The sequence below is a fragment of the Carassius carassius genome, chromosome 3 (assembly GCF_963082965.1).
Source record: "Carassius carassius chromosome 3, fCarCar2.1, whole genome shotgun sequence".
NCBI lineage: Eukaryota > Metazoa > Chordata > Actinopteri > Cypriniformes > Cyprinidae > Carassius > Carassius carassius.
The window spans coordinates 27,756,020-27,781,289 of record NC_081757.1 but is presented as its reverse complement, the minus strand read 5'-3'; the positions used below and the strand labels follow the sequence as shown (position 1 = coordinate 27,781,289).

The following is a 25,270-nucleotide window of genomic DNA, read 5'->3' as shown; positions in this document are numbered from 1 at the left end:
GATAATGCACACTGTTTTTCCAGATGAACGTTGATTCACATTCACAGCATATACAGAGGAAGAGTTTAGCCCCTTTCACACATACAGTATTCACTGATAAATTACCGGGAAGTTAGCATTAATAGATAATGTGTGAACAGGACCTTTTCAAAAATCCTGGTAAATTTGTTCTAGCAATCATATCGTTCTTATGGAGATGACATGATTAATCTGAGCTGTTTACAAAGCTCTGCTGCTTTATAATGAGCTTTTCTATGTAAATATGCACTAGATGGACATCATTGACCATTGCGCCTTGCAGCTTTTTGTCGCGCTTCTCCATTCATGAGGGCTGCGACTCTGCAGTTGGATACTACGCGCGTCTCGTGTTTATAAGAGCAAAACATTCTGATTGGCTAGTAATGTTAGTTTGGTTGAGAGTGAAAGCTGCTCCTCTCTTACTATTGCTAGGTGAACTCATGGACTCGAAAGGGATAATCAACAAGATTTATTTTTTTCTAATGTAGGATTATTTTTTTCCGCAGCCAAATGCCGCACGCCGGAAATCCGGCACGATGCCTGAGAACTTTAAGCCCTGCAGGTGAGGGCTTTTTTCAGGGTTGGAGCTGAACTCTGCAGGACTGCGGCTCTCTAGGACTAAACTTGTCTACCCCTGATCTAGGCTCATAATAACACATAACTTGTGTATTTTAGTATTGCAATAAATTGCTGCATAGACTTCCATTGTAAGTGCATGTAGTAGAGGCAATTTTTGCTTGTGAAGGATAAGTCAAAATATCTTCTGTGATAACTGATGGCATGCCATGTGTGTTTGTGACCAAGGTGAACAAACGTTGGGACTAATGTTGTGTCAATACAAAGGGTATGCAAAGCAAATTTGAGCAATGGGCCTTTGATGGTGTAACAGAGTATTTAAAATGCGATAAAAGAGTCTTCAAAATGAGATTTACTTTCATACTTCAAAAAAGAAGAAAAACAAAGAAAGTAACCCCCCCCACATTAAAACTAGTATAGAAGGGCTAATAACATGCACAAAGATTGTTAAATGACTGGCAAAAGAGGGCTGTAAAATGGCAACTATCACTTTTCCAGAATGGCAAGAAACTAACTGGATTAGACAGCTCAACCTATAGGGAAGTCATGATGAATGTAAGGTATGGTCGGGCTTGGTGGACACTCTATAGTTAAGCTGTCTGATACAGTCAGGCCATTGGAAAATGTTGATTTATATTTTACTGGCTGCCGCTCTGGGCTTCACATCTCACCTCCCTCTTCCAAAGAGGCACCATTAAGCCCCGCCTGCCCACAGCTGTCACCTAGTCAGACAACATGCAAGGGCAAGAGAGATTGCAAGAGAAGCTGTCAATCAGTCGGTTTAGGAATCATTTCATTCGGGCAGCATCAATAAGAAATCAAATGCATAAGCATGAAAATGATTTTACCTTTAGTAGAGAATTAAAAAGCTCATTCAAATATTCCAGCACATTAGGTTAAAGCAGTGCAAATAAAGAAATCAAAAGGAAAACATGTGCATGGTTGCGTCAATGCCATTCCATTACTAAGAGAGAGAGATGGAGAGCATGCAGAGAAGTGAAAGGATCTGGTGATTCAGACATGAATGTTAAGACTTGTTATGATTGAATTGCACCTGCTCATTTTCTCTCTGAATGGAATGGCTTGCAAAGAGGTCAAAAAAGTTCTGTTAGCACAGGGAAAATGTAAAGATTTATTTGCATACTGATTCACTCTCACACACATCCAAAGCTTGACGAGATAAATGCTTGTCAAGATGAGGTATAGCAACCTCTAAACTGAAGCTTTTTCAACCAAGCTCATCTTATACTGTTTAATCTTTTGCTGTAAACTCAGAAAACAAGCTTAATATGCTAAGTAGGCCTCTTGAGGAGTAGGCTTGTATTGACAAAATACCACCTTGATTTGTGTAGATCCAATTAATTCACTGCATATGAATATATATGTTCTTTTTAAAAAAGTAAGCTAATCACATACAATGCATGGCAGTATAGCAATCCATTTTAGCTTAAAATATCCCCAGCGTTACACGGCATATTTGCCTTTTTGCTAGTAACAATTCATTTAGAGAGCTCTATAATTAAATTCCTACTATTAACAATGCCAATTAGAGAGCTCTCTAAATATTTTTTTACTAGCTACAATTACAATTAGAGAGCTCTCTAATTTAATCAGAGAGCTCTGCAATTGCATTATTAGTAAAAAACTGAATTGTAGAGCTCTCTAATTCAGTTCTTAATAGCAATTCAATTGTTACTAGTAACAACTGAATTGTAGCGCTCTCTAATTGAATTAAAATGCTCTGCAATTACATTCTTACTAGTAACAACTGAATTAGAGAGCTCTAGAATTAAGTTCTTACAAATAACAACGCCAATTAGAGAACTCTCTAATTCAGTTCTTCCTAGTAAAAATGCAATTACAGAGGTCTCTAATTCAATTCTAACTAGTAAGAAATCCAGTTACAGAGCCTTACAATTGCATTCTTACTAGTAAAAAGCAAGTGGCAATCTCCCGCTCTCTCTTATTGACCACGGAAGTGACTAAAACTGCAATTCATCGACTGGCTGGAGACTGGCTCCAAAAGGTAGTTAGTCCCATAGACCTCCAATGTTAAAATGCCCAACTTTACAGCAGAAAAAATACATATGTTTACAGCCTGGTACAAAAAGTGCTTTTGTTCTATATAGCTAATATTGCCCTTCATGACAACTGTGAGTGATTTAAAAAAATTTTTTTTTTATAACTCATCCGTTTAAATTATATTAAGCCTTAAAGTTCTGCATAATTAATTGCGTGGCCACTTGAATGACAGGTGGATTACCGTTCTGCTCCAGTGAAACTTGAGTGTGAAACTTAGAAAAATTGCTTTAAAGATTAAAAAAAATAATAATAATAAAAATTTGTCCAGAAAATTAATTATAGTTAGTTGTTTAAATGAAAATGATTTCAAAATTGATTTTTACTGCTATTTTGAAGTTATCCTAACCTGCAAAAAGTCTACAAAAAGTGAGATATCACTCCAAGGCAAAAGAGAATAACATTATAAAAAGAAAAAAACATTAAAGATTATTTAAGATTAATTATTGTTGCCAAATTATCTAGTTGTTGCTTATTTACAGTGTTTTGTGATATGAAGCAGTTTGTTAGATTGCAATCTAATTAGTTTGTCTAATGAAGTGCTGACAAATGTATGAAAGTACACAAGTCACACTATAATTTATATGTGGTGAAAGAAATATTGATGAAAGGCTAAACAAATGCAGAGCACAGTAACTTTAATTTGAGAATTCTAAAACAAAGTCAAAGAGCAGTAATTAATGTTATACGGTGTTCTGCCTTGTTTTCTCCAAGGCTTTTCTCCAAAATACATATACACATGATAAAGGAGGTCATGAATGTCCCAAAATTATCAATAACAATTTTTTGGCCAAAAACGAAGATTCAGTGTTAAATGCCTTTTTTGCCCATTTTCGATTATCCGGGAGTGACCCGCTGCCAAGATGGTAGCAGATTTTTTTGAAAGATTAATTAGGCTATATTTTGCTGATATGCGGTTGTTAAAACCACCAGTAGGTGGCAGCCCAAACCTGTCTTAAATGGGTGATTCATTTAAAACACAGATTCATGCAAAAACAATAAAATGTTGTCACTCTATGACACATAACAGTTCTGTTCAAACTTTGTTCTATTTGTGTTGGTGAAACAAAGCAAAAACTGACAACATTGTGTCCAAAATGTAAAAATATTTATGTAATGTAACTTCGGCTTTATTAATTTATAGTTTTTTGAACTGTAAAAAATCATGTATAAATAACAAATTATATTATTATATAAGATATTCAGAAAACAGCGATATTGCTTAACTATATCAGATGTTATGAATATATTTAAAGAAAGCAAAGTGAGTGGCATGCTCAGCATCAATTATGATATTATCACAGTCCTAGCCCAAAATCTTTTCTCTGCGTGAATTTACCTTTAAAATAAACTTACAGTACATAAATTACCTAGGTTATATTTCTACTCTGTATAGCATAATCATTTTATAATTATTTTAATGAATATAATAGGCTATTTAATAGATCATTAGAGCATCATTGTTGCTACTCATCATTATAAACTGTTTGAGTGAACAACTCGGCAGTTCAGTCTCCCACTTTTTTGTTTTGTCGTATTTGCTTTTATTTCGACAGGACAGTATAAGTGAACTGGGGAGAGGGGTGTGGGATTATAAGGGTCCACGAGACCAGACTTTAACTCATGACACCCGTAATGCAACAGTGTTGTGTATCCATGGACTGCCCATGAGCCTATCTGGACAGACAGTCACCCATGTTATGAATATGCATGAGGTGCAATTATCATAATGAGGTCATGTTGAATAGAGAGCTCTATAATGCAATTTTACTAGTAAAAATTACAATTATAGAGCTCATTAATGCATTTCTTACTAGTAACAACTGAATTAGAGAGCTCTTTAATTCAATTTGAGAGCTCTCTAATTCAGTTTTTACAAGTAAATATTACATTTAGAAAGCTCTCTAATTAAATTTAACTAGTAAGAACTGATTTAGAGACCTCTTTAATACACTTACAGAGCTCTGCTGTAATGTCTGTTTTGGGGTTTTGTTTTTCTTATTTTCATGTCTTTTAAGCCACGTTTCCACCGCTGGAACTTTACCCAGGAACTAGGGACTTATGGCTGGTACTCGGAGTGTTTCCACCGCAGGAACCAGGAACTAAATAAAGTTCCAGGTAAAAATATGCCCCTCAGAAAGTCCTTGCTCACAAAGTACTTTTTCAAAGTTCTGGAACTTTTGGGGGCGGGACTTGGGCGCTAAAAATGCTGATTGGTTGAGTTCACACAGCATTGTGATTTCAACCACCATTTATTTGGATCATTTTCAAAATATTACTCTTATTATGTCATGAAATGTAATTTTATGTAAAAAAGTACTTCAGGCGAGAATGTAGTTGTTTAAAACTCAAATCCGCGGTTTATTTATAAAAACAGCGCCTATTTAAAAATGTGACGATAAGGTCCATGCGATCAGTGGTAGCTCAGTGATCATGTATCCGCCGAGAGCAGCTTCACCTTGGCTAGTCCATTTGACATGTGCCGCTGGCTCTGATGGAAAATTGCAGTAGCCAAGGCGAGCTGACTGATGTTATCAAGTACGTTGCTGTTTGCAGAATTACCGGATTTGCATTGTCGCAGACATCACACTCCCAAGTCGAATGCGCAAAGTCTGAACTAGTGAGGATGCAAAGTCCAAAAGTCCAAAATGTGCATACTTTGTTATGAGAAACGCGTGCACACCTACGTCACAAGTCTAATTGTGTAATCTTCCCGGTACTTTAGACTGCAGTGGAAATGCAGAAAGCAGACATGGGGACTTGTAACTTGGACTCGAGTCGACTCGAGTCGCTATTGTTATGACTTGTGACTTGACTTGACAAAAAATAAAATACTTGAGACTTGACTTCGGACTTGGAAGTTAAAGGACTTGAGGACTCAGGACTTGAGACACGATGCCTGAATGACTTGAATGTTAATCACATTATGTTTTCAGTTTGAATATAAAATATATAAATTAATTTTAAAAATAAAGTTGATTAATCAGCTGGAGAATAGCGTTGTCATGACTGGATCACGACCATAGACAGTAAAAGAAAATCATGACACTATCATCAGTCATGACCTATCGTACCTTACGCACACCACGCCCACTTAGAGCAGATATCACATCACATCAACATGTCAGCCGGAGGGATACTGAGGGTCATCGCTTTTTTCTTCAATAATTTTTTGCAAGATGGCAAAAGAACAGCACTTTGCATGATACATATACAAATTTCGGACAGCCAGACGACAACCTCCAATTTCGTCCGTCATATGAAGAGCCATTCTGTCCAGTAACGTAAGTGCTTGTCAATTTGTTAATGTTATCTGGTTAGTTGTTAGTTAGCTGATGTAATAATAGCTAAAGTAGCCATTAAAGGCTGTATCAGCGATTTCAGGCACAAAAAAGGCACAAACATAAATGATTACATTCATCTAATCTTTTTCACACCAAACACGAATAGAGCGTCAAATTCGCGTCTACCATGTCTAGTGGTATGGGGGGGGCTTCTGCCAGCTGAGTTCACGCAGCATTTTCAACCGCCATTTTTATTCAGATAATTTTCAAAATATTACTGTTATCGTGTCATGAAATGTAGTTTTAAAAATATTTCAGGCGAGAATGTAAGTTAGTTGTTTAAAACTCAAATATGCGGTTTATTTATAAAAAAAATAAAAATGTTTTTCGCCGATTTCGGAGATGAGCTCCATGCGATCAGCGGGAGCTCAGAGCTCACGTATCCGCCAAGAGCAGCCTCACCTCGGCTAGACCTTCTGACATTTGCCGCCAGCTCTGATGTCTCTTTAGTGGTTCAAGATAAAATATAATTAGTCTGGGGTAAAACTAAACGTTTCTTATCTTTGGCCTTTATTCAATTAATCTATTAATATGTTTTATATATATAGGTCCTTTTTATTCCTGTCTCTATAGAAATATGAACTTTTGTCATATAGCTCCGGTTGACTGCTCACTGACAGCATCAGTCATTCCTCCATGTTGAATGAGTGACTCTTAGCAGGCTCCTGATTGGTTAACGCGGGGCGACGCCAAAGTTAAAAATGTTCAACTCGGGCGGCAGACGCGAATTCGCGTCAAACGCTTAAATGCAGAAAAAGCACCATTCGCACTTAACGCGCGTATCGAGCGAACAGCTCAATTCGTGCGTCAATTTGCGTCATTCGCGCGAACTAGACGCATGAATGAGGCGAATTCGTGTCTTCCGCGCCGCGCTAACCGCCTCATTCGCACCGCGAGACCTCCAGACATGCGTAAACGCGCCTTTGCATTGACTTAACATTGAAATCATTTACGCCAGACGCTCTATTCGCGTTTGGTGTGAACACCTCATAAACGATCCGCTAGCAGGCCGTCAAAAAAACGCGTTTCTTGCAGGGGCGGCCCTAGGACTAAGCCACGAATGTTTATAGTAAAGCCCCGAATATTTTGTTACCTCGTCTTTCTCAGAGCAAAACAATTAATTAGAAAAAAAAAAGTGAATAAGACTACAGCTGCCGCGATTACCTAATCATGAAAAGTGCATATTACAGTTATGACTTACTCTGAGTGTGTGTGTGTGTGTGTGTGTGTGTGTGCGAGAGAGAGAGAGAGAGAGAGTGTGTGTGTGTGAGAGAGAGTGTGTGTGTGTGTGTGTGTCTGTGTGTGAGTGAGAGAGAGTGTGTGTATGTGTGTGTGTGTGTGTGAGAGAGAGCGAGAGTGAGTGAGTGTGTGTGTGAGAGAGCGAGAAAGAGTGTGTGTGAGAGAGAGCGAGAGTGAGTGAGTGTGTGTGTGTGTGTGAATGTGTTTGTGTGTGTGTGAGAGAGAGCGAGAGTGAGTGAGTGTGTGTGTGAGAGAGCGAGAGAGAGTGTGTGTGAGAGAGAGCGAGAGTGAGTGTGTGTGTGTGTATGTGTGTGTGTGTGTGTGTGTGTGAGAGAGAGAGAGCAAGAGTGTGTGTGTGTGTGTGTGTGTGTGTGTGAGAGAGAGAGCGTGTGTGAGAGAGCGAGAGTGAGTGAGTGTGTGTGTGTGTGTGTGTGTGTGAGAGAGAGAGAGCGAGAGTGTGTGTGTGTGTGAGAGAGAGCGAGAGTGAGTGATTGTGTGTGAGAGAGAGTGAGTGTGAGAGAGAGAGAGAGTGTGAGTGAGTGAGAGAAATGTAACAAAGTTTAATGTTGTATGTAAACTGTTTGAGAGAGAGAGAGGGAGGTGTTCAGAGGAGTCTGTTGGATGTTAAGCTGTTATTTGTTTTATGGACTCAATGTTGAAAATTTAAAACATTTCAAACACTGTTGGCAGAAGTGAAAAATAAATAATTTTATGAAGTTGCAATTTTGTTTGATTCCATGATGTATTTTACTGAACATGAGTATTTACAATGCAAATCCAAATTATTTTAATTTACTAACAGTTACATATATCCTGTCTTTTTACTTTAAGATCAGATTCTGCAGGTAAAATTACAATAATAAGGTGACTTGACTTGACTTGGACTTGACTTTACCTACTACAGGATTTGACTTGATTTGACTTGTTATAGCTTCTGACTTGACTTGACTTGACTTGCCCAAGAAAAAAATACTTGGGACTTACTTGAGACTTGAAGGTTAAGACTTGAGACTTACTTAAGACTTGCACATGTGTGACTTGGTCCCATCTCTGGCAGAAAGCAACAGGTCTGGGGGAAAATAGTTCCTGGGGAAAAAAGTTCCTGGTACAATTGTTCCGGGTAATTTGTTCATGTCATGTGACCCTCATTGTCTGTTATAAGTAATCAAGTTTTTGCTATTGTCCCTTGTCGTGTACTAATGTTGTATCCTGCTGTTGGTGAGTCAAGTCTGTTCATGTCAAGTCTTTTCCATGCTTCGTCAAGTCAAGTCTGTTCATGCCTAGACAAGTCTGTTCGTGCATTATCAAATCAAGTCTGTGTATCTTGTTTGGATTTCACTGTAAATAAAACTGCACATGGGTCCTCACTACGCTCGCCCTTAGTGGAATCATTACATCTGCAATTTAATTATAGAGCTCTGTAATTGCATTTTTACTAGTAAAAAATTAAAGAGCTCTCTAATTGGAATTATTACTAGTAAAAATTTATTTAGAGGGCTCTAACTGGAATTGTTACTATGAAGAATTGAATTAGAGGGCTCTGTCATTTGAATTCTTACTAGTAATAATTGAATTAGAGAGCTCTCTAATTATAATTGTTACTAGAAAGAATTGAATTAGAGAGCTCTGTAACTGGCATTGTTACTGGTAAGAATTTAATTGTAGAGCTCTCCAACTGAATTGTTACTAGTAAAACTGTCATTTTGACAAGTAACGCTGTGAGTAATTTAAGATAAAATGGCTTGCCATATACCAGTTTATTAATCGGTAATAATACAATTTAGCAATATCACGTAATCTGTATAATTATTTTTTTATATATGATGTTGTTAAAGTGTTACAGATTTTTTTTCTTTTACTTGCCTTGAATTCCTTTAGGTCCAGGTGTTCCAGGAAGACCATTGATTCCAGGATCACCTTGTGACCCTTTGAACCCAGCTACACCAGGATAGCCAATACCAGGTTCACCCCTGTCACCGGGACGACCTTTGATCCCAGGAATACCAGGAAACCCTTTATTTCCAGGCACCCCAAAACCAGGCTCCCCCTGTAGAGAAAAAACTTTAGAAATTTAAAGATCTTGTCACGGAAGGGTGCGGGGATGAACTCAAGCGCAGACAGAATGCACTACACACAAGGTTTATTAGTGACAAAAAGGGGAAACCCACAAGGGGGAAAACAATGACTAGGAAATAGACAAATAACTTAACAAGACTTAGACTAGAAACAAACAATAAAACAAAAGACTATTCACTCTGGAACTCACACGACAGAAATACAATCCACAGGTCTCACAACTTTTGACAAAGTGTAACAATGAACCGCACTAGACAGCGAACACAAGGGGATTGAAATCTAGAGACTAATGATAACATAACAGGTGACAAAGGTAAAGCAATAATGACAAAACGAGGATAACAAGGGGGCGGGGCAAGGAAACGAGACACAAGCACATGACCCAAAGACAAGGCCATGTGCTTGCACACAAAACACGGGCCTGTGATGATCCTGCCTCAAGACTAGAGAAAAATCAAGGACATGAGGGCAGAATCATGACAGAACCCCTTCCTTAAGGAGCAGCTTCCAGACGCTCCTCAAGGGGACATCAAACGCGGGACATGACTGATTGAGATACAGACACAAACCAACAAAACATGACAAACAACAATAAAGGTAAACAAGAATACACCACGACAGGGTTTGGGTGACATATCATAAAAAACAAACAAGGAAGGGGAGGAGGCGGGACAGCAAAGCTCATGGGGGGAGATCTAGGGTGGATAGGTGGAGCAGAGGTTTTAGATTGACGGGACGAAGGCTGATGACTAGGGGTCCGGCCAGGTCTGGGTGGCGTAGAGTGGGAAGTAATCTTGGGAGAAACAGTCCGGGGTTGTACTGTGACAGGGGGTACAGCAGGCAACTGTGGAGTGGGAAAAGGTGCTGGGCTCACAGTAACAGATCCGGAATCAAAGCTTCCATCCGAATCCACACTCATCTCTGAATCTGCAGCGGCGTTGACAGAAGCTGGCTCTGGAACGGAGCTCACTGCAAAAAGCTGGCTCTGGAACGGAGCTCACTGCAGCTGGCTTGAGATCAGCGCTCTCTGAAACTGGTTTGGGATCAGCGCTTTCTGAAGCTGGCTCGGGATCAGCGCTCTCTTCCGCTCTAGGTATGGGGTCTGGGGACAAGACAGGTCTGACATGGACTTCTAGGATCTTGACTAGGCATGACAAATACTCTGACAGGGTCTTGGCAGCAATGATAACAGGCATCTCCTGACGAGCCGAAATAGACTGCAACACCGCCTCAGCAGCCGAGTCGACCGCAGCTCTCTCCTCAGCACTCACGACTGCAAACTCAGACACAGTTCTCTCCGTTGCTGGTTCAGAAACCTCCTTCACTGAGGTAATCTCAGGAACAACATTCTCTCTGCAGCAACCTCTGGAACCGCGCTTAAAGCAGCATGCTCAGGAACAGTGCTATCAGTTACAGCGGCGGGTTGGAGAGGCATCGCGGACTCAGGGCGAGACAGGGATGGAGCACAGAAAGGACCCTTCTTCCTCCTCTTTCTCCTTGGCTGCGGAGCAGAGGCAATAGCCGGATCTGTGACTGGTTGGGGAAGTTCAGCAAGAGCCGTGACTGGTAGTGGAAGGACAGTCTCAGGCAGGGTTGACTCCGATGCTGAGGATTCCGAGGCAGACTCCCACGAGAGCCGTCTCATTCATTTTCTGCAGAGACTGATAGGTGCGGAAGTTGCCTCGGGATTCGTGGAGGGATGAGCCTGATCCCCCAGTGTTGCAATGGCCAGGACACGACACTCTGAGATCACTGGCAGCTTGGCAGAAGGTGGGGACCTCGAGGGGGAAACCTGCGGCTCCTCCCGGAAGAAACTCTCCCATAGTCGGGCATAGTTTCTAAGGATCCACTCACCCTGGGACGGGAATTGAAGGCTGACCCTCCTCTCGTCAGTGAGGGATGACAACCAGCATTGCTTACGGAACTCCAATTGTCGCTGAAGTTCGGAGGACATCCTGTCTGCTGAGTTCTTTCTTGGGCGGTTCATTCTGTCACGAAAGGGTGCGGGGATGAACTCAAGCGCAGACAGAATGCACTACACACAAGGTTTATTAGTGACAAAAAGGGGAAAACAAAACCAACAAGGGGAAAACAATGACTAGGGAATAGACAAATAACTTAAGACTTAGACTGGAAACAAACAATAAAACAAAAGATTATTCACTCTGGAACTCACACGACAGAAATACAATCCACAGGTCTCACAACGTTTTGACAAAGTGTAACAATGAACCGCACTAGACAGCAAACACAAGGGGATTGAAATAGGGAGACTAATGATAACATAACAGGTGACACAGGTAAAGCAAAAATGACAAAACGAGGATAACAAGGGGGCGGGGCAAGGAAACGAGACAACACAAGCACATGACCCAAAGACAAGGCCATGTGCTTGCACACCAAACACGGGCCTGTCATGATCCTGCCACAAGACTAGAGAAAAATCAAGGACACGAGGGCAGAATCATGACAGATCTCACTAGTTGAATGTCAGAATCAGCATTACTACAAGCAATAACTCTTCTTTGGTAATAATTACATAACTGATTAAATGAAATGACACACACAAAAAAAAAGAATATAAGGGAAAAGGAAAATCTACTCACAGGTAGACCTGGTTCTCCAGGGAAGCCAGGAGAGCCATCCTTTCCGGGTTTGCCGCTTGGTCCAAGTGGTCCTGGAAGACCCTGTTGACCCATATCACCTTTTTGCCCTCGGCCTTCTGGGAAGAAATAATTACCTTTTTCTCCTTTACGCCCTTTAAATCCTCTGTCACCCGCACGACCCTAAAGCAAAAAGCAAAGCAAGACCTATAATTTGAAACAATTTTGGAAGTAACCTGATGATCCCAGTGTTTCTCAATGATCAATAAGATAATATTGTATTAGATGCATTGCACCTGACTCCTAAACAAACAACAAAACCTGTAACCTTGACAAGGAACTTCTGTGATTTATATTGCTCCACTCTCACCACCAAGTCGCTACCTTTCCATGTAAAAACATTCAGCACCCCCCCCAAAAAAAATCAAGGCATTAGCCCAATTGATCCAACCTAATATTTTAATAATTAATATCCTACATCAAATCCCTGTGTTCCACGGGGTCCCTGGAAGCCTGGGTCACCAATTTCTCCCTTTACTCCATTGAGTCCTACAAAACCCGTGGGCCCTGGAGGCCCTTGAGGTCCCTGTGCACCAATCGTTCCTCCACCCAAACAGTTGCAGTCACCATTTTCTCCTGCAAGAGTCAATCAAGGAAAAAGGCCAAGTAAGTCATTCAACATAATTATCTAAATGCTAATTAATAATTCTCCATTCAGTTCTACAACAAAGTGCTTCACCTTTAAACCCTTTAAAGCCTCTGTCTCCAGGACGTCCTCTTAGACCAGGCTGACCCGGAAAACCAGGTGATCCAGTGGGAAACAGGTTTGCTAGATAGAAGGTAGAAGGTAAAATAAGAAAAGTGGTAACCTGCAACTGCTACCCCAAGGATCTACTTCTATTTGATTTGACCCACACAAAATATTTTCTTAGTGTGATATAATTTGTCAAATTCTTAAGTTTTGTAAAAAATTAAGAAGGCCATCATCATCTGCAAAGGCTTACATGTACTTCCCGGTGGTCCAGGGGGACCTGGAGGTCCAGGAAAGCCCTGACTTCCAGGAAGACCTTCAGGACCATAAGAATCCCGACCTGGGTTTCCCCTTGGTCCTTTGGGTCCACGGCCACCGGGGAACCCAGAGATGCCTGGACGACCTTAATAGTAAAACAAAACTCATGGTTATCATCATATTGACACAATAGTTTATAGATACTAGGATGTTGTGGATGGTTGTCAAGGCATTTCAATGCCATTGCTAAGGAGTTTTGAGTGGTTGTTCACATACTGCTATGTGGTTGTTTCAATGAATCAAAAATACACAGTGTGACTAGTGTAGTCCAACCAATTCCTGAACCAAAAGCAATTAAAAAGTCTGTATAAACACCTTGTGCAATGTTTTTTAAACTCATTGTCATTATTTCTTTTCCTAAATATTTATTTCTTAAAAAGACTCAAAGGAATATTACTTTTCTTTCGATTCACATCCCTATTGTTTACACTGGTTTTCTGATAACCTTGTCTTTAGATGTTGCCTATCCTGTTGCTTTGCTCTGTCATGTTTGGCGTTGGCAACAGTATCCTGACACCCATGTTACATGCATTGTCCTGGTGCCTATTTCTTTGGGGTTATCTCTTGGTTGTGAGCTCTCCTGTACCTTTTGTGTCTGGGCCGTTACAATTCTGTCTAGTTCATTGTCAGTTCTGATGTCATGATCCAGATGCTCCCTGTTGTTGTCTTTCATTGTGGGAATGTGGCTTGGGTTGTTTATTCCCTTTCCATGTGCTCTTTGGTTAGTTTGGTGTGTAGTCTTGTGGATGTTGAGCATGTCTTATGGTGTTTCATTTAGTCTTGTTTTGTCATTTTTGGTGGGATTTTGTCAACAACCAATGTGGGACAAAAAAAGTCCTCAACAGGCTGCATGACCTAAATCATAAAGCCTTAAAATGCAAAAGTATGTCACTAATACCTGAGACAAAAGCAGGCTGTCCCGGAGGACCAGGCTGACCAGGAAGCCCTGGAAAACCTGTATCTCCAGTTATCCCCGGATAACCAGGAAAGCCAGGATCACCTGGAGGACCTAGGTGCAAGTAAATTGAATAATCAATGAAGACTGTACATCAGCATACATATGAGTATGTACATGAGAGATTAAAAAAAAGCAATTACCACACGTGAGATCACAAAATTGTAAGAAAGTGAATAATGGATTATGATAAATGCAACCTCTATGACTACAATACAGGTGATTCCTGATACCTTTAATTCCATCCACTGCATCCACAATCGGTCCAGGTGGACCTTGGTCTCCTCTTTCACCCTAAAAATATATTTACAATATAATACTGTGGAACATTTTTCTGTTTATGAAATATATATTTGTGTTTTTCTTGTTTCTTGTTCTTACCTTTGGGCCGGTAAAACCTTGTTGTCCTGGAAAACCAGCAGTCCCAGGGAAGCCCTACAGATGAGAGAGAAGATGGTTGGTATCTAATGAAGATATAAGAGGAAAACAGTTTAGAGTAAAGTGTTTCATATCTACCTTAATCCCAGAAAGCCCAGGAGGACCGTTCAGACCAGGTGGACCCTGCCATTTTGAACAATATATAAAAGGAAGTTCAAGTTAATTTGAAACAAACTAAATATTAGCCTATGGTGAATAACAAAATGAAGCAGTAACATTACCTACCCTTGAGCCTGGCATGCCCAGTATTCCCTTTTCTCCAGTCTCACCTCTGTATCCAAATGGGCCCTACATATGCACAACAATGTGTGTGTCAGTTTCAAACAGCAACATATCAAACTCGAATTTGGAGAACAAGCTCTCTTTGATTACTCACTGGTGGTCCTGGTCTCCCTGGAAAACCTGGAACACCGTCATAGCCTTTCTCACCCTAGAGAAGAGAGAGAGAGAGAAAGAAGAAAGAAGACTGAGAATTCATAATGTCACTTTGTGTTTTTTAAAAACAATTGACTGGGCTGTGGATTAAATAGCTTTTTTTACACCTGAAAATCAACTTTATTTTTAAACATTTTCTCTCCAGATTTTGGTATTTTAGTGTAAAAATGGCATAACATTTTACCAATATGAGAACAATATGTACTGTGAATGCAGAAAATTTAGCAAGAGAAGACTGTCTGTGAAAGAAGCTTCAATGATACTGATATCTCTACGGCCAAGAAATTTTACACAATATTTAATACATTATGCAGCAAATTGCTGTCGTACACATTGATCTATGCTTGAAATCCAAAAACTTAAATACAGTTGAATGTTCTTCATTGTTATTTGGGCTCCAAATGAAACAAACAAGAATTGTAAATTTGAACACCTACATAATATAATCTACAGCTACAAAAGTTTCATATGCTTTCCAAGGCTGCATTGATTTGATCAGATATGCAATAAAAACAGTACTGTGACATAAACCAAATAACTGTTTTCTATTTTGATTTGGTCACACATTAAACATTTAGCACTGATATGAATGATATACAGTTTAATATACTGCTTTGTGGAAACGTCTCGGGTTACTTGACTGTAAGTAAGTGAAGTCTTTCCTGCTCTGGTGTTGTAAATGGCGGAGGACAGAAGTCTTTGGAAATGAGTAGGATGGACTTCCAAACTACAGAACCTGACAAATGTGTGCGGAGAGGACCAACCTGCCGCATCACACACTTGAGCAGGAGCATCCCTCACCCAATGTGAAACTGTTTGCCTGGAGGCAGCCGCCCCCCCCACCCCCGGTTGCGGCCCCCATGGCATATGAAAAGCTGCTCTGACTTATGCCACTGGCTAGTGCGGTGGACGTAAATCTCAAGAACACGTACTGGATACAGTAAGGAACATTCGGAAGATAATTAGGTTGAAGATGCAAAATAACTTTGACTCGCCTAGGGGCAAAATCGGAACAGGATGGTAGGACTGACAAAGCCTGTAAATCCCGAATTCTCCTTAGAGAGGTAATGGCCATAAGAAAAAACATCTTTAGAGTCAGAAGCCTGGCAGGCGCTGATTCTAATGGTTCGAAAGGGGTGCCAGCCAGCCCATCGAGCACTACGGCTAAATCCCCTGAAGGGGCCGTAGCTCTAGTGGGTGCCTCAACCTCTGAGCCACATGAATGAAGCGGGCGACCAGAGGGTGCTTCCCCACAGAAACCCAGTCAATCAAAACATGGCAAGCCAAACTAGCGGCCATGTTAGTTCTGAGAGTACTAGGGCATGTGCCTGAGGACAATTTCTCTTGCAGGAACTCCAGTACTGAAACAATTTGGCAGTGAGCTGGGTCTGCATGGTGTCATGCACCAGCCCTCAAAAACACTCCATATGAGGGCTTAAGTTATTCTAGTGGAGGGAGACCTAGCACTTAGAATAGTCTCTATTACTGTGGCTGGAAGGCCAGCATCTCTAGTTGGTCCCCCTCAGGGGCCAGACGTGAAGGTTCCAGAGCTCAGGCCGGGGATGAAGTACTGTCCCCTGTGCCTGAGAGAAGATCTCTCCTGACTGGAAGCGCCCATGGCGAGCTATCGAGGAGGGATATTAGATCTGAGAACCAAACTCCGGTCGGCCAACGGGACGCTATCAGTAAGAGGCGAGACCCCTGTCGATGGACCTTGGCCAGGACTCCCGGGAGCAGAGCAATCGGAGAAAAGGCGTAAAGACGCAGTCTTGGCCACACATGGGCCATAGCGTCCAGACCCAGAGGAGCTGGATGAGTCAGAGAGATGTAGAGGGGACATTGTGCCATCTCCTGTGAAGCACAGAGGTCCACTTCTGCTACTTGAAATCTTTCCCAGATTTGACTACTTAGGGGTGGAGTTTCCATTTCCCATGTTTCACAGTCTGTCTGGACAGCAAGTCTGCTCCCACATTCATATGCCCAGGAATGTAAATCGCCCTGAGGGACAGGAACTTGTCCTGTGCCCAAAGCAGAACCTGGCGCGACTGCAGTCCTCCCTGGCGATTTATGTAAGAGACTACAGATGTGTTGTCCACCCGCACTAGGACATGGTAGCCTCTCAACTGCTGGAGGAAGTATTTCAGGGCCAGAAATACAGTCTTCATTTCGAGGCAATTGATGTGCCAATTCGAGAAGATGACCTCTCCAGATCCCTTGGGCTGGACAGCCGCTCCCCAGCCCATGGGGGAAACGTTTGTCATTAGCATCTTGCGATGACAACAGGGACCTAGAGTGAGACCCAAAGTCAGAAACCGGGGTCTGAACCACATAGATAGGGTACGAAGCCCCTGGCACGTAACCCTTATTTGCCACTGGGGATTGGCCCTTGGATGAAATCCCCTGGCTCTGAGCCACTACTGAAACAATCTCATGTGCAGGAGGCCCAAAGGTATCACCGTGGATGCAGCTGCCATGAGACCTGAACAGTGACTTTCTGGCCTAGCTTGATGTTCTTTCGGGTATTTAGAATGGATTTGACGCATGCAGGAGACAGCTGTGCCTGCATTGTGATCGAATCCCATACCACACCCAAATACGTTGTCCTCTGACCTGGAGAGAGAACGCTTTTCTTGGCGTTGAGTGTCAACCCCAGAGATTCGAGATGAGTTAGGACGACATGCTGATGTCGAAGCGCAAGCTCTTGAGACTGGGTCAGATTCAGCCAGTCGTTTATATACATTTTAAATGTGGATGCCCTGGAGTCGTAGAGGAGCCAGAGCTGCATCCATGAATTTCGTTTAAGTGCGGGATAACAAAGCTAGGCCGAATGGAAGAACCTGATACTGTTAAGCTTCGCCCCCGAAAGCGAACCTCAGGAACCTCCTGAGTTGTGGCAATATTTCAAAATGAAAATACACGTCCATTAGATCTATGATTGGATGCTAATACCGACTGTAATAGCCTGACTCTCTGTCTGGCAGGGGAACACATTCTATGGCCCCTTTGACCAGCAGAGTCTGTGATTCCTGTGTCAACAGATATGCACGTGCCGGTTTCACAGAGGTGGAGACACTGTTGAAATGCAGAAGACAATGTGCAAACTGGATCCTGTAGCCCTTCACTACAGTTTTTTCGACTCATGGGGAGATATTTGGCAGTAGCTTCCACGCTGCCATCTTCTCCAAAAGGGGCACTAATTGTGACACTTTGTTTGTTGTGGGGGGGTGGGGGGTGGTTAGATGTCTGGTGTCCTGAAACGTGGCAGGAAGCAACAGAGCATGTATCATTTCACTGGAGACCACTGCCCCCGAAACACCGGTGGTGGTGGAGGTTGTTCAGTGATCCCCTAAGGGTGCCAGGAAGGAGCCTTACACTTCTGATGGAATTTTCCAGGGCCCTCCCTGAGGGGACACACCCTTTGTCCTGGGCACAGCTTAAGGCCCTTGATTTGGTCGTGTTGACCGTACTTTAGTTCAGCTCCATCTGCGGCTGCCAAGTGTTACAAGCTGCTCCCCAGTATTATGAGGGGGCGCACAACTCGCCTCCTACCCCAGAGGAGCTGGATCGGGTCGGGACTGTTTATTTATTTATTTATTTTTTTCACAGCCCCGACACTTGAGCACAATGAGTAAGAAACATATTAAAAGTCTCCTCCTGGCACTCAGATTTTTCAGATCAGCCTGATACGCATGCAGAACCCATGGTGTGCAGGGCAGCACTAGTCTGACCCACAGCATGAAATGCGTTCCATCCAAGTGTAGATGTTGCTACAGTACGTTTGGCAGGGAACAATTGCTGTCTTTCGTATATATATTTTATATATTTATATATTATATTTATTTTTTTATTCATCATCATCATCATTTTCATCATCATTTATTTATATTTTTATTTAAATGATGTTGCTCCAATAGGGGAGAGATAGCAGCTAGCGTCTCTCTCACCTATGAAATCATAATGTACAAAATCTAATTTTAAGGCTTTAATCTGGTCACTGCACGAGTCACCACCTAGTAACTCCTCGTGTGCTTATAATCGCGAGAGGAGCACTAGGAGAGAGCACCCTCAATGTCCATTTCAACAGAAGCTAGAGCTACAGCAGCCTCTGCCCAATCTAAAGAAGTGCCTGGGCACGCTTCGGAGGTGGGCGCGAGAACCGTCCGATCTTCCAGATCGGAGCGCAATCTTAATGAGCGGGAAGCAGCTCATTCCTCGTGAGAGCAAAGAGCCTAGCGCGGATAGGAAGTGAACCGCGGTGCTTACAACTGCCACTCTAGAACGCGAAAGCAGCCCTTTTTTTAAAACAATAAACATGCGATTTCTCTTCAGAGATCAGCCATGGAGAGCGAGGCACACATCTCTTATAGAATCAGCAAGAATAGTTAGAACTTTCTGTGTGTGTGTAAGGATTTGGAAACGTACTCGGTTACTAAACGTAACCTCGGTTCTCTCTAGAAGAGCGAACGAGTACTGCGTCTTAGCTAAGACGCTACGGGAAAAGTCTCTTTTCACGAAATACTGAAGCAAAAAATTATCCTTAATTTTGTATTTTTGTAAAGCGCATTTGCAGCAGTACACAGCCATAGGCGAGACGGCTCGTTCGCTCATTGGCTTGTTCTGCGGCAACTGCACAGCCTATCGAGCGCGGGCTGATGCAACATCAGACCAATAAGGGCGCTTCACGCCCTTCTTGCCACTTCCCGCCGAAACGGGTGTGGCCCAACCTATAAAAGGAGCTCGAAAAGGCTGACTCACCTGATTTATTTCATCGCCGAAGCGAACCAGAGTGAATCGTGCGCACGGCAGAGAACGCAGTACTCGTTCGCTCTTCTAGAGAGAACCGAGGTTACATTTAGTAACCGAGTACGTTCTCTTACGAGAGCTCTCTCGTACTGCGTCTTAGCTAAGACGCTACGGGAACCCAATGTAAAACGCCGTGCGCGCAGGGATCACACACCAATAAACCTGAAGCAACGCCCAGGATTTACAGTGCACAGTCACCTGAGGGACTCACAGAGAGTCCAGGACAGAAAAGGGAAAAAGCCCTCCGTCCCATATCTAGCAGCATCCGTAGATGCGGCAATATGACGTCACACAGCCGAGGCAAGGCCTGACCAATGTGGCAATGCGGGTCTTACGCAATACTGCCCATATAACAGTCGGCAGCGCATAGCGCTCGTGAACTCAGAATTCCCCTCAGGGCCCTGATTCGCCTATACCGACAGCAGCCTTGCTTGCAAGGTGGGAACCTCCAGGTTATAGAACCTGATAAATGTAGACGGCGAGGCCCAACCTGCCGCCATACATATATCCTGCAAGGAGATCCCAGTAGACCACGCCCACGACGAGGCAATGCCTCTTGTGGAGTGTGCTCTGACGCCCAACGGGCACTGAAGGCCCCTGGAAGCGTAAGCTAACGCTATGGCGTCAACTATCCATCTGGATAGAGTCTGTCTCGAAACAGCCATTCCCTTGGAACGCCCACCGAACGAGACAAATAGCTGCTCCGTCTGCCGAAAGGCAGCAGAGCGAGACACATAAACTCTTAAAACCCTGACAGGGCAAAGAAGACTCGAGTCTCCATCCTCCCCTGACACCGGCAGGGCAGACAGGGCAATAACCTGAGCCCGAAACGGTGTGTTGAGGGATTTCGGCACATAACCGTGCCTAGGTTTGAGTATGACTCTTGAGTCATTGGGCCCAAACTCCAAGCACGACTGGCTCACCGAGAGCGCGTGCAAATCACCCACACGCTTCACAGAAGCGAGAGCCAACAAGAATACTGTCTTGAACGACAGATGCTGAAGGCTAATCGATTGGATAGGCTTGAAAGGGGGACCTTTCAAGGCCTCCAAAACCGCCGCGAGGTCCCACATAGGGACTGACGGAGGTCTGGGAGGATTCAGCCTCCTAGCTCCTCTGAGGAACCGGATGACTAAATCATTCCTTCCTATTGACTGACCGGACGCCGTTTCAGAAAACGCCGCGATGGCAGCCACATAAACTTTGAGCGTGGATGGGGCTCTGCCCTTATCCAACAGCTCCTGAAGGAAGGAGAGGACCTCCGTCACCTCACAACTAAGGGGTGAATAACCTCGAGCTGTGCACCAGCTGGAGAACACCGACCACTTCGAGGCATACAGACGTCGTGTCGACGGAGCTCTAGCCTGAGTGATGGTATTTAGCACTCCCACTGCGAGATCAGCGGGTAACCATTGAGTGCCCATACATAGAGGGACCACAACTCCGGTTGAGGGTGCCAAATCGAGCCCCTGGCCTGCGAGAGGAGGTCTCTCCTCAACGGTACCGGCCACGGGGCGACATCTGCTAACTGCATCAAATCTGGGAACCATGGTTGGTTCTTCCAAAGAGGTGCTACAAGCAGTATTGAACATCTCGTTTCTCTCACCCGTTCTATCACCTGCGGAAGGAGGGAGACGGGAGGGAACGCATAAAGCGGGCAGCACGGCCATCTCCGTGACAGCGCGCTTTCGTTCTTGGAAAAGAACGCGGGGCAGTGAGCGTTTTCGTGGGACACAAAGAGGTCCACCTCCGCCATGCCAAATCTCTCCCACAACAGCCGGACTGTTTGCGGGTGTAGAGACCATTCGCCCGTAGGAACATTGCCTCTGGACAGCCTGTCTGGACCCAGATTCTGCAGTCCAGGCACATGCACTGCTCTCAGCGAGCGCACGTTGCGCTGAGCCCAAATCAGGAGGCGTTCCGTCAGCCTGCACAGGTTTCGGGACCCGAGACCGACCTGGCGATTTATGTAGGACACCACGGACATGTTGTCCGAACGGACTATGGCGTGGTGATCCTTGATATGGGGACAAAAGCGCGTCAGCGCGTTCTCCACTGCCAGCATTTCCAGGCGGTTGATATGATGGAGCTTTTCCCGTTCTGACCATAGGCCAAAGGATGGTCTGCCTTCGAGCAGCGCTCCCCATCCCGAAGTGGAGGCGTCCGTCGACACCATTTTCACACTCGGGGAAGTCCCCAGGCTTACACCTGATCGGTACCAGCCGTTCGCTGTCCAAGGTGCTAGAGCCGCAACACAGCTCTGATCGACCTTGAAATGCAGCCGGCCAGACGCCCACGCTCTGCGCGGCACCCGAGCCTTCAGCCAGAACTGCAGGGGGCGCATGCGGAGCAGGCCCAGCCGCAGAACCGGAGATGCTGAGGCCATGAAACCCAGCATCTTTTGACAGTGTTTGAGCGAATCTCAAATATCGCCTGTGGTTTGACGCTATCTGTATTTGAAAATACGCGTCCTTCAGATCTATTGACATGAACCAGTCCCCTCTGCGAATCTGCGCGAGGAGCTTCCTGGTCGTGAGCATTTTGAAACTGCGTTTCATCAATGCCTGTTCAGCTGTCTTAGATCCAGTATGGGCCGGAGACCCCCGTCTCTCTTGGGCACCAGAAAGTATCTGCTGTACAGCCCCCCCTCGCTTTGAGACACAGGCTCTACAGCCCCTTTGCTCAACAGTTTTGATATTTCGGCCCGAAGTATGTGTGCTACTTCTGTTTTGACCGTAGTTTCGACGCGCGCTGAAAAGCACGGTGGGCGTCGAGAAAACTGTAGCGAGTAGCCTCTCTTTATAATGCCTAGCACCCAATCCGAAACCCCTGGAAGCACTGACCATGCATCTGCATGAATGGCTAAGGGCTGGATGCGAAACGCGCTCTGTTGACTGGGCAACGGCGGCGCTCGAGTGTGCTGCGCATCTGAGGCGGAAAGCGCGCTGATCACAGCGGGCAGATCGCTCTTCCTCGACCCCGTTCCGGCGCTTAACCGACTGGAGGGAGGCTGAGCGGGTCCCGTGGGACTCGATATATCTGCGAGTAACCGTGGGCTGCATGTGTGCACTTTTACCACTTTCAACTCGCTGTCTGCCTGTGCAGAATGTACGTGCACGGGCCTCGTTTTTACAGAAGCCCCGCGCCGTATGTGACATAGTGTATGTGGGCACTGGGAAGTGGGCACGTTTACTATGCGGCGCGCTCGACCGATCTGTGTCGATCTTATGTGCGCTAGCCCTGTGTGCAGGGCTGTGCTTACATGTGGAGATGGGCACTGGGTAGTGGGCATCGTCACTGCATTTATAGCACCATCGGCCGTGGCCGGACGAGCATGCACGGGTTTCGTTTTTACAGAAACCACATGACGCGTGTGACATAGTAATTGTGGGCACTGAGGGGTGGGCACGTTTACTATGCAGTGTGCGCGACCGACTTGAGTCGACATTATGGGCGCAGGCCCTGTGTGCAGGGCTGTGCTTACATGTGGAGATGGGCACTGAGGAGTGGGCATTGTCACTACATATATAGCACCATCGGCCGTGGCCGGACGAACGTGCACGGGTTTCGTTTTTACAGAAACCACATGACGCGTGTGACATAGTGATTGTGGGCACTGAGGAGTGGGCACGTCTACTATGTAGTGCGCGTGATCGACTTGAGTCGCTTTTATAGGCGCGAGCCCTGTGTGAAGGGCTGTGCTTATATGCGGAGATGGGCACTGAGCAGTGGGCATCGTCACTACATTTATAGCACCTTCGGCCGTGGCCGGGACACCAGGAATTACACCTTTTTCGGGAAATATCTGGGTAGCCGTGATAACGGTTTTCGTGTGCAGGCAAGCGGGCAACCGTACAGGCTTGCGCATTGCAAACAACGCTGAAACAGTCACAATCTCTGGAAACTGAAACAGCGGCGCGCTTAGGTGAGAGCCCGGCCGCAGCGGAACTCGTACACCGGCGCTTCGATGAAGCAGCCATCGTGTGTAGTGCCGACGCAGCGTCATGCAGCATGCGTAGATGGCTTTCCCAGGATGGCTTCGGGGCTCCCGGCCTCACCGTAATCCTCTGCCGCGGTCCCCGCGGCGCGGGGCGACGGCCAGTAGAGCGAGAACGGGGGTCTCGAGCTGCGTTGCTGAAGCTGTTGTGATAACGGCTTTTGTGTGCAGGCAAGCGGGCAACTGTGCAGGCTTGCGCATTGCAGAAAACGCTGAGACAGTCACAATTCCTGGAACTGAAACAGCGGTGCGCTTGGGTGAGAGCTCGGCCACAGCGGAACTCGTACACCTGCGCTTCGATGAAGCAGCCATCGTTAGTAGTGCCGACGCAGCGTCACACCGGAGGCTTTAGATGGCAACACCGCTTTTGCCGCCGTCCAGCAGAGGGCGGACAAAGGTGCGTCGCTATCGCCTGTTCCACCGGCGGAAGTGAGTGGTAGTTCCTGTTTTTAGCATCATCAGTGTGGAGAATGCTAGTGAGACAGACGAACGAGTTCGTGCTGAATATGGAGCGTTCCAAGCCTTCGCCACCTCTTCGTGAAGCTCAGGAAGAAATGAGGCGGGCTTTGAGAAGTACGCTCATCCGAAAGGGAAATACCATCCAGCCGGGAACGAGAGGGGGGGGGGCGCTGGTGCAAACCACTCGCGGCCGAGACTCATCGCGGCCAACACGAGCCTTCGCCCCGGCTCCTTCTCGATGTCAGCTCGTCTGCTGGGCTTCTGAGCAGAAGGCGCGAGATCCTCGGAGCTCGCCCAGCCCTCACTGCCCGAAGCTAGCAGAGAGCGCGTGTCCTCTTCCCCCGACGCGGCCCTGAGATCGACTTCCTCGGACGACGCGCCGGCAAACAGCGGGCGCTGCCCACCGGGAAGCGATGCAGGGGGGGCCGGTGAAGCAGGGCGAACCGGCGAGCTCGGTTGAGCTGAAGACGGTTCCAGAATCCGCTGGAAGCGATGCTTTTACGGCGCCTCAGCGCAGCGGAGAATGCAGGCTCAGAGAAAAAGGCCAGGCGAGTCCTCAGAGTCACCATGGCAACAGCTCGCAGTGGGGGCATCCGCCGTCAGCGAGCGAGCGCTGCATGATCCTCACCCAGGCAGGAGACACAGATGACGTACCGGTCTCCCTCGCTGAGTGGGGTTCTGACGAGCCGCAGGAAGGCATCTTAAAAAAGACGCGAGCTCTTTTACGAGTGTGTGTCGCAGGGCGAACACACACACACACATAAAGAACAGCTTGTATATAACAGGATTGAAAGGATATAGGCGCCGGATAGCGCAGCAGGAACGGCAATGGAAGGCGGCGATGCCAGCAGCTTCAGAATGGCTCGTCCTGCTGATGTGCTTTCTCAGACGGCGCTTGCTTCCTCCGTGATCCAGCGATGCGTGAGCTTCGCTGAAGAGATGAAAAATCAGGTGAGTCAGCCTTTTCGAGCTCCTTTTATAGGTTGGGCCACACCCGTTTCGGCGGGAAGTGGCAAGAAGGGCGCGAAGCGCCCTTATTGGTCTGATGTTGCATCAGCCCGCGCTCGATAGGCTGTGCAGTTGCCGCAGAACAAGCCAATGAGCGAACGAGCCGTCTCGCCTATGGCTGTGTACTGCTGCAAATGCGCTTTACAAAAATACAAAATTAAGGATAATTTT

General features: G+C 45.2%; 1 protein-coding gene across 4 annotated transcripts in view; it reads right to left on the bottom strand.

Annotated features, from left to right (window-relative positions):
• LOC132124469 (collagen alpha-6(IV) chain-like) overlaps positions 1–25,270 on the bottom strand; it is a 145,126-nt gene that overhangs the window by 26,812 nt on the left and 93,044 nt on the right. For 3 of the 4 annotated variants that reach the window (XM_059535488.1, XM_059535519.1, XM_059535509.1), the window contains 12 exons: positions 14,774–14,827; positions 14,623–14,685; positions 14,476–14,520; positions 14,341–14,394; positions 14,193–14,253; positions 13,903–14,013; positions 12,940–13,089; positions 12,675–12,764; positions 12,414–12,571; positions 11,939–12,118; positions 9,120–9,303; positions 1,266–1,316 (listed from right to left, as the gene is read on the bottom strand). In XM_059535488.1, coding sequence (XP_059391471.1) covers positions 1,266–1,316; positions 9,120–9,303; positions 11,939–12,118; positions 12,414–12,571; positions 12,675–12,764; positions 12,940–13,089; positions 13,903–14,013; positions 14,193–14,253; positions 14,341–14,394; positions 14,476–14,520; positions 14,623–14,685; positions 14,774–14,827 — 1,201 coding nt within the window. The remainder of the gene's footprint in view (positions 1–1,265; positions 1,317–9,119; positions 9,304–11,938; positions 12,119–12,413; positions 12,572–12,674; positions 12,765–12,939; positions 13,090–13,902; positions 14,014–14,192; positions 14,254–14,340; positions 14,395–14,475; positions 14,521–14,622; positions 14,686–14,773; positions 14,828–25,270) is intronic. The other variant, XM_059535498.1, reaches the window with a different exon arrangement.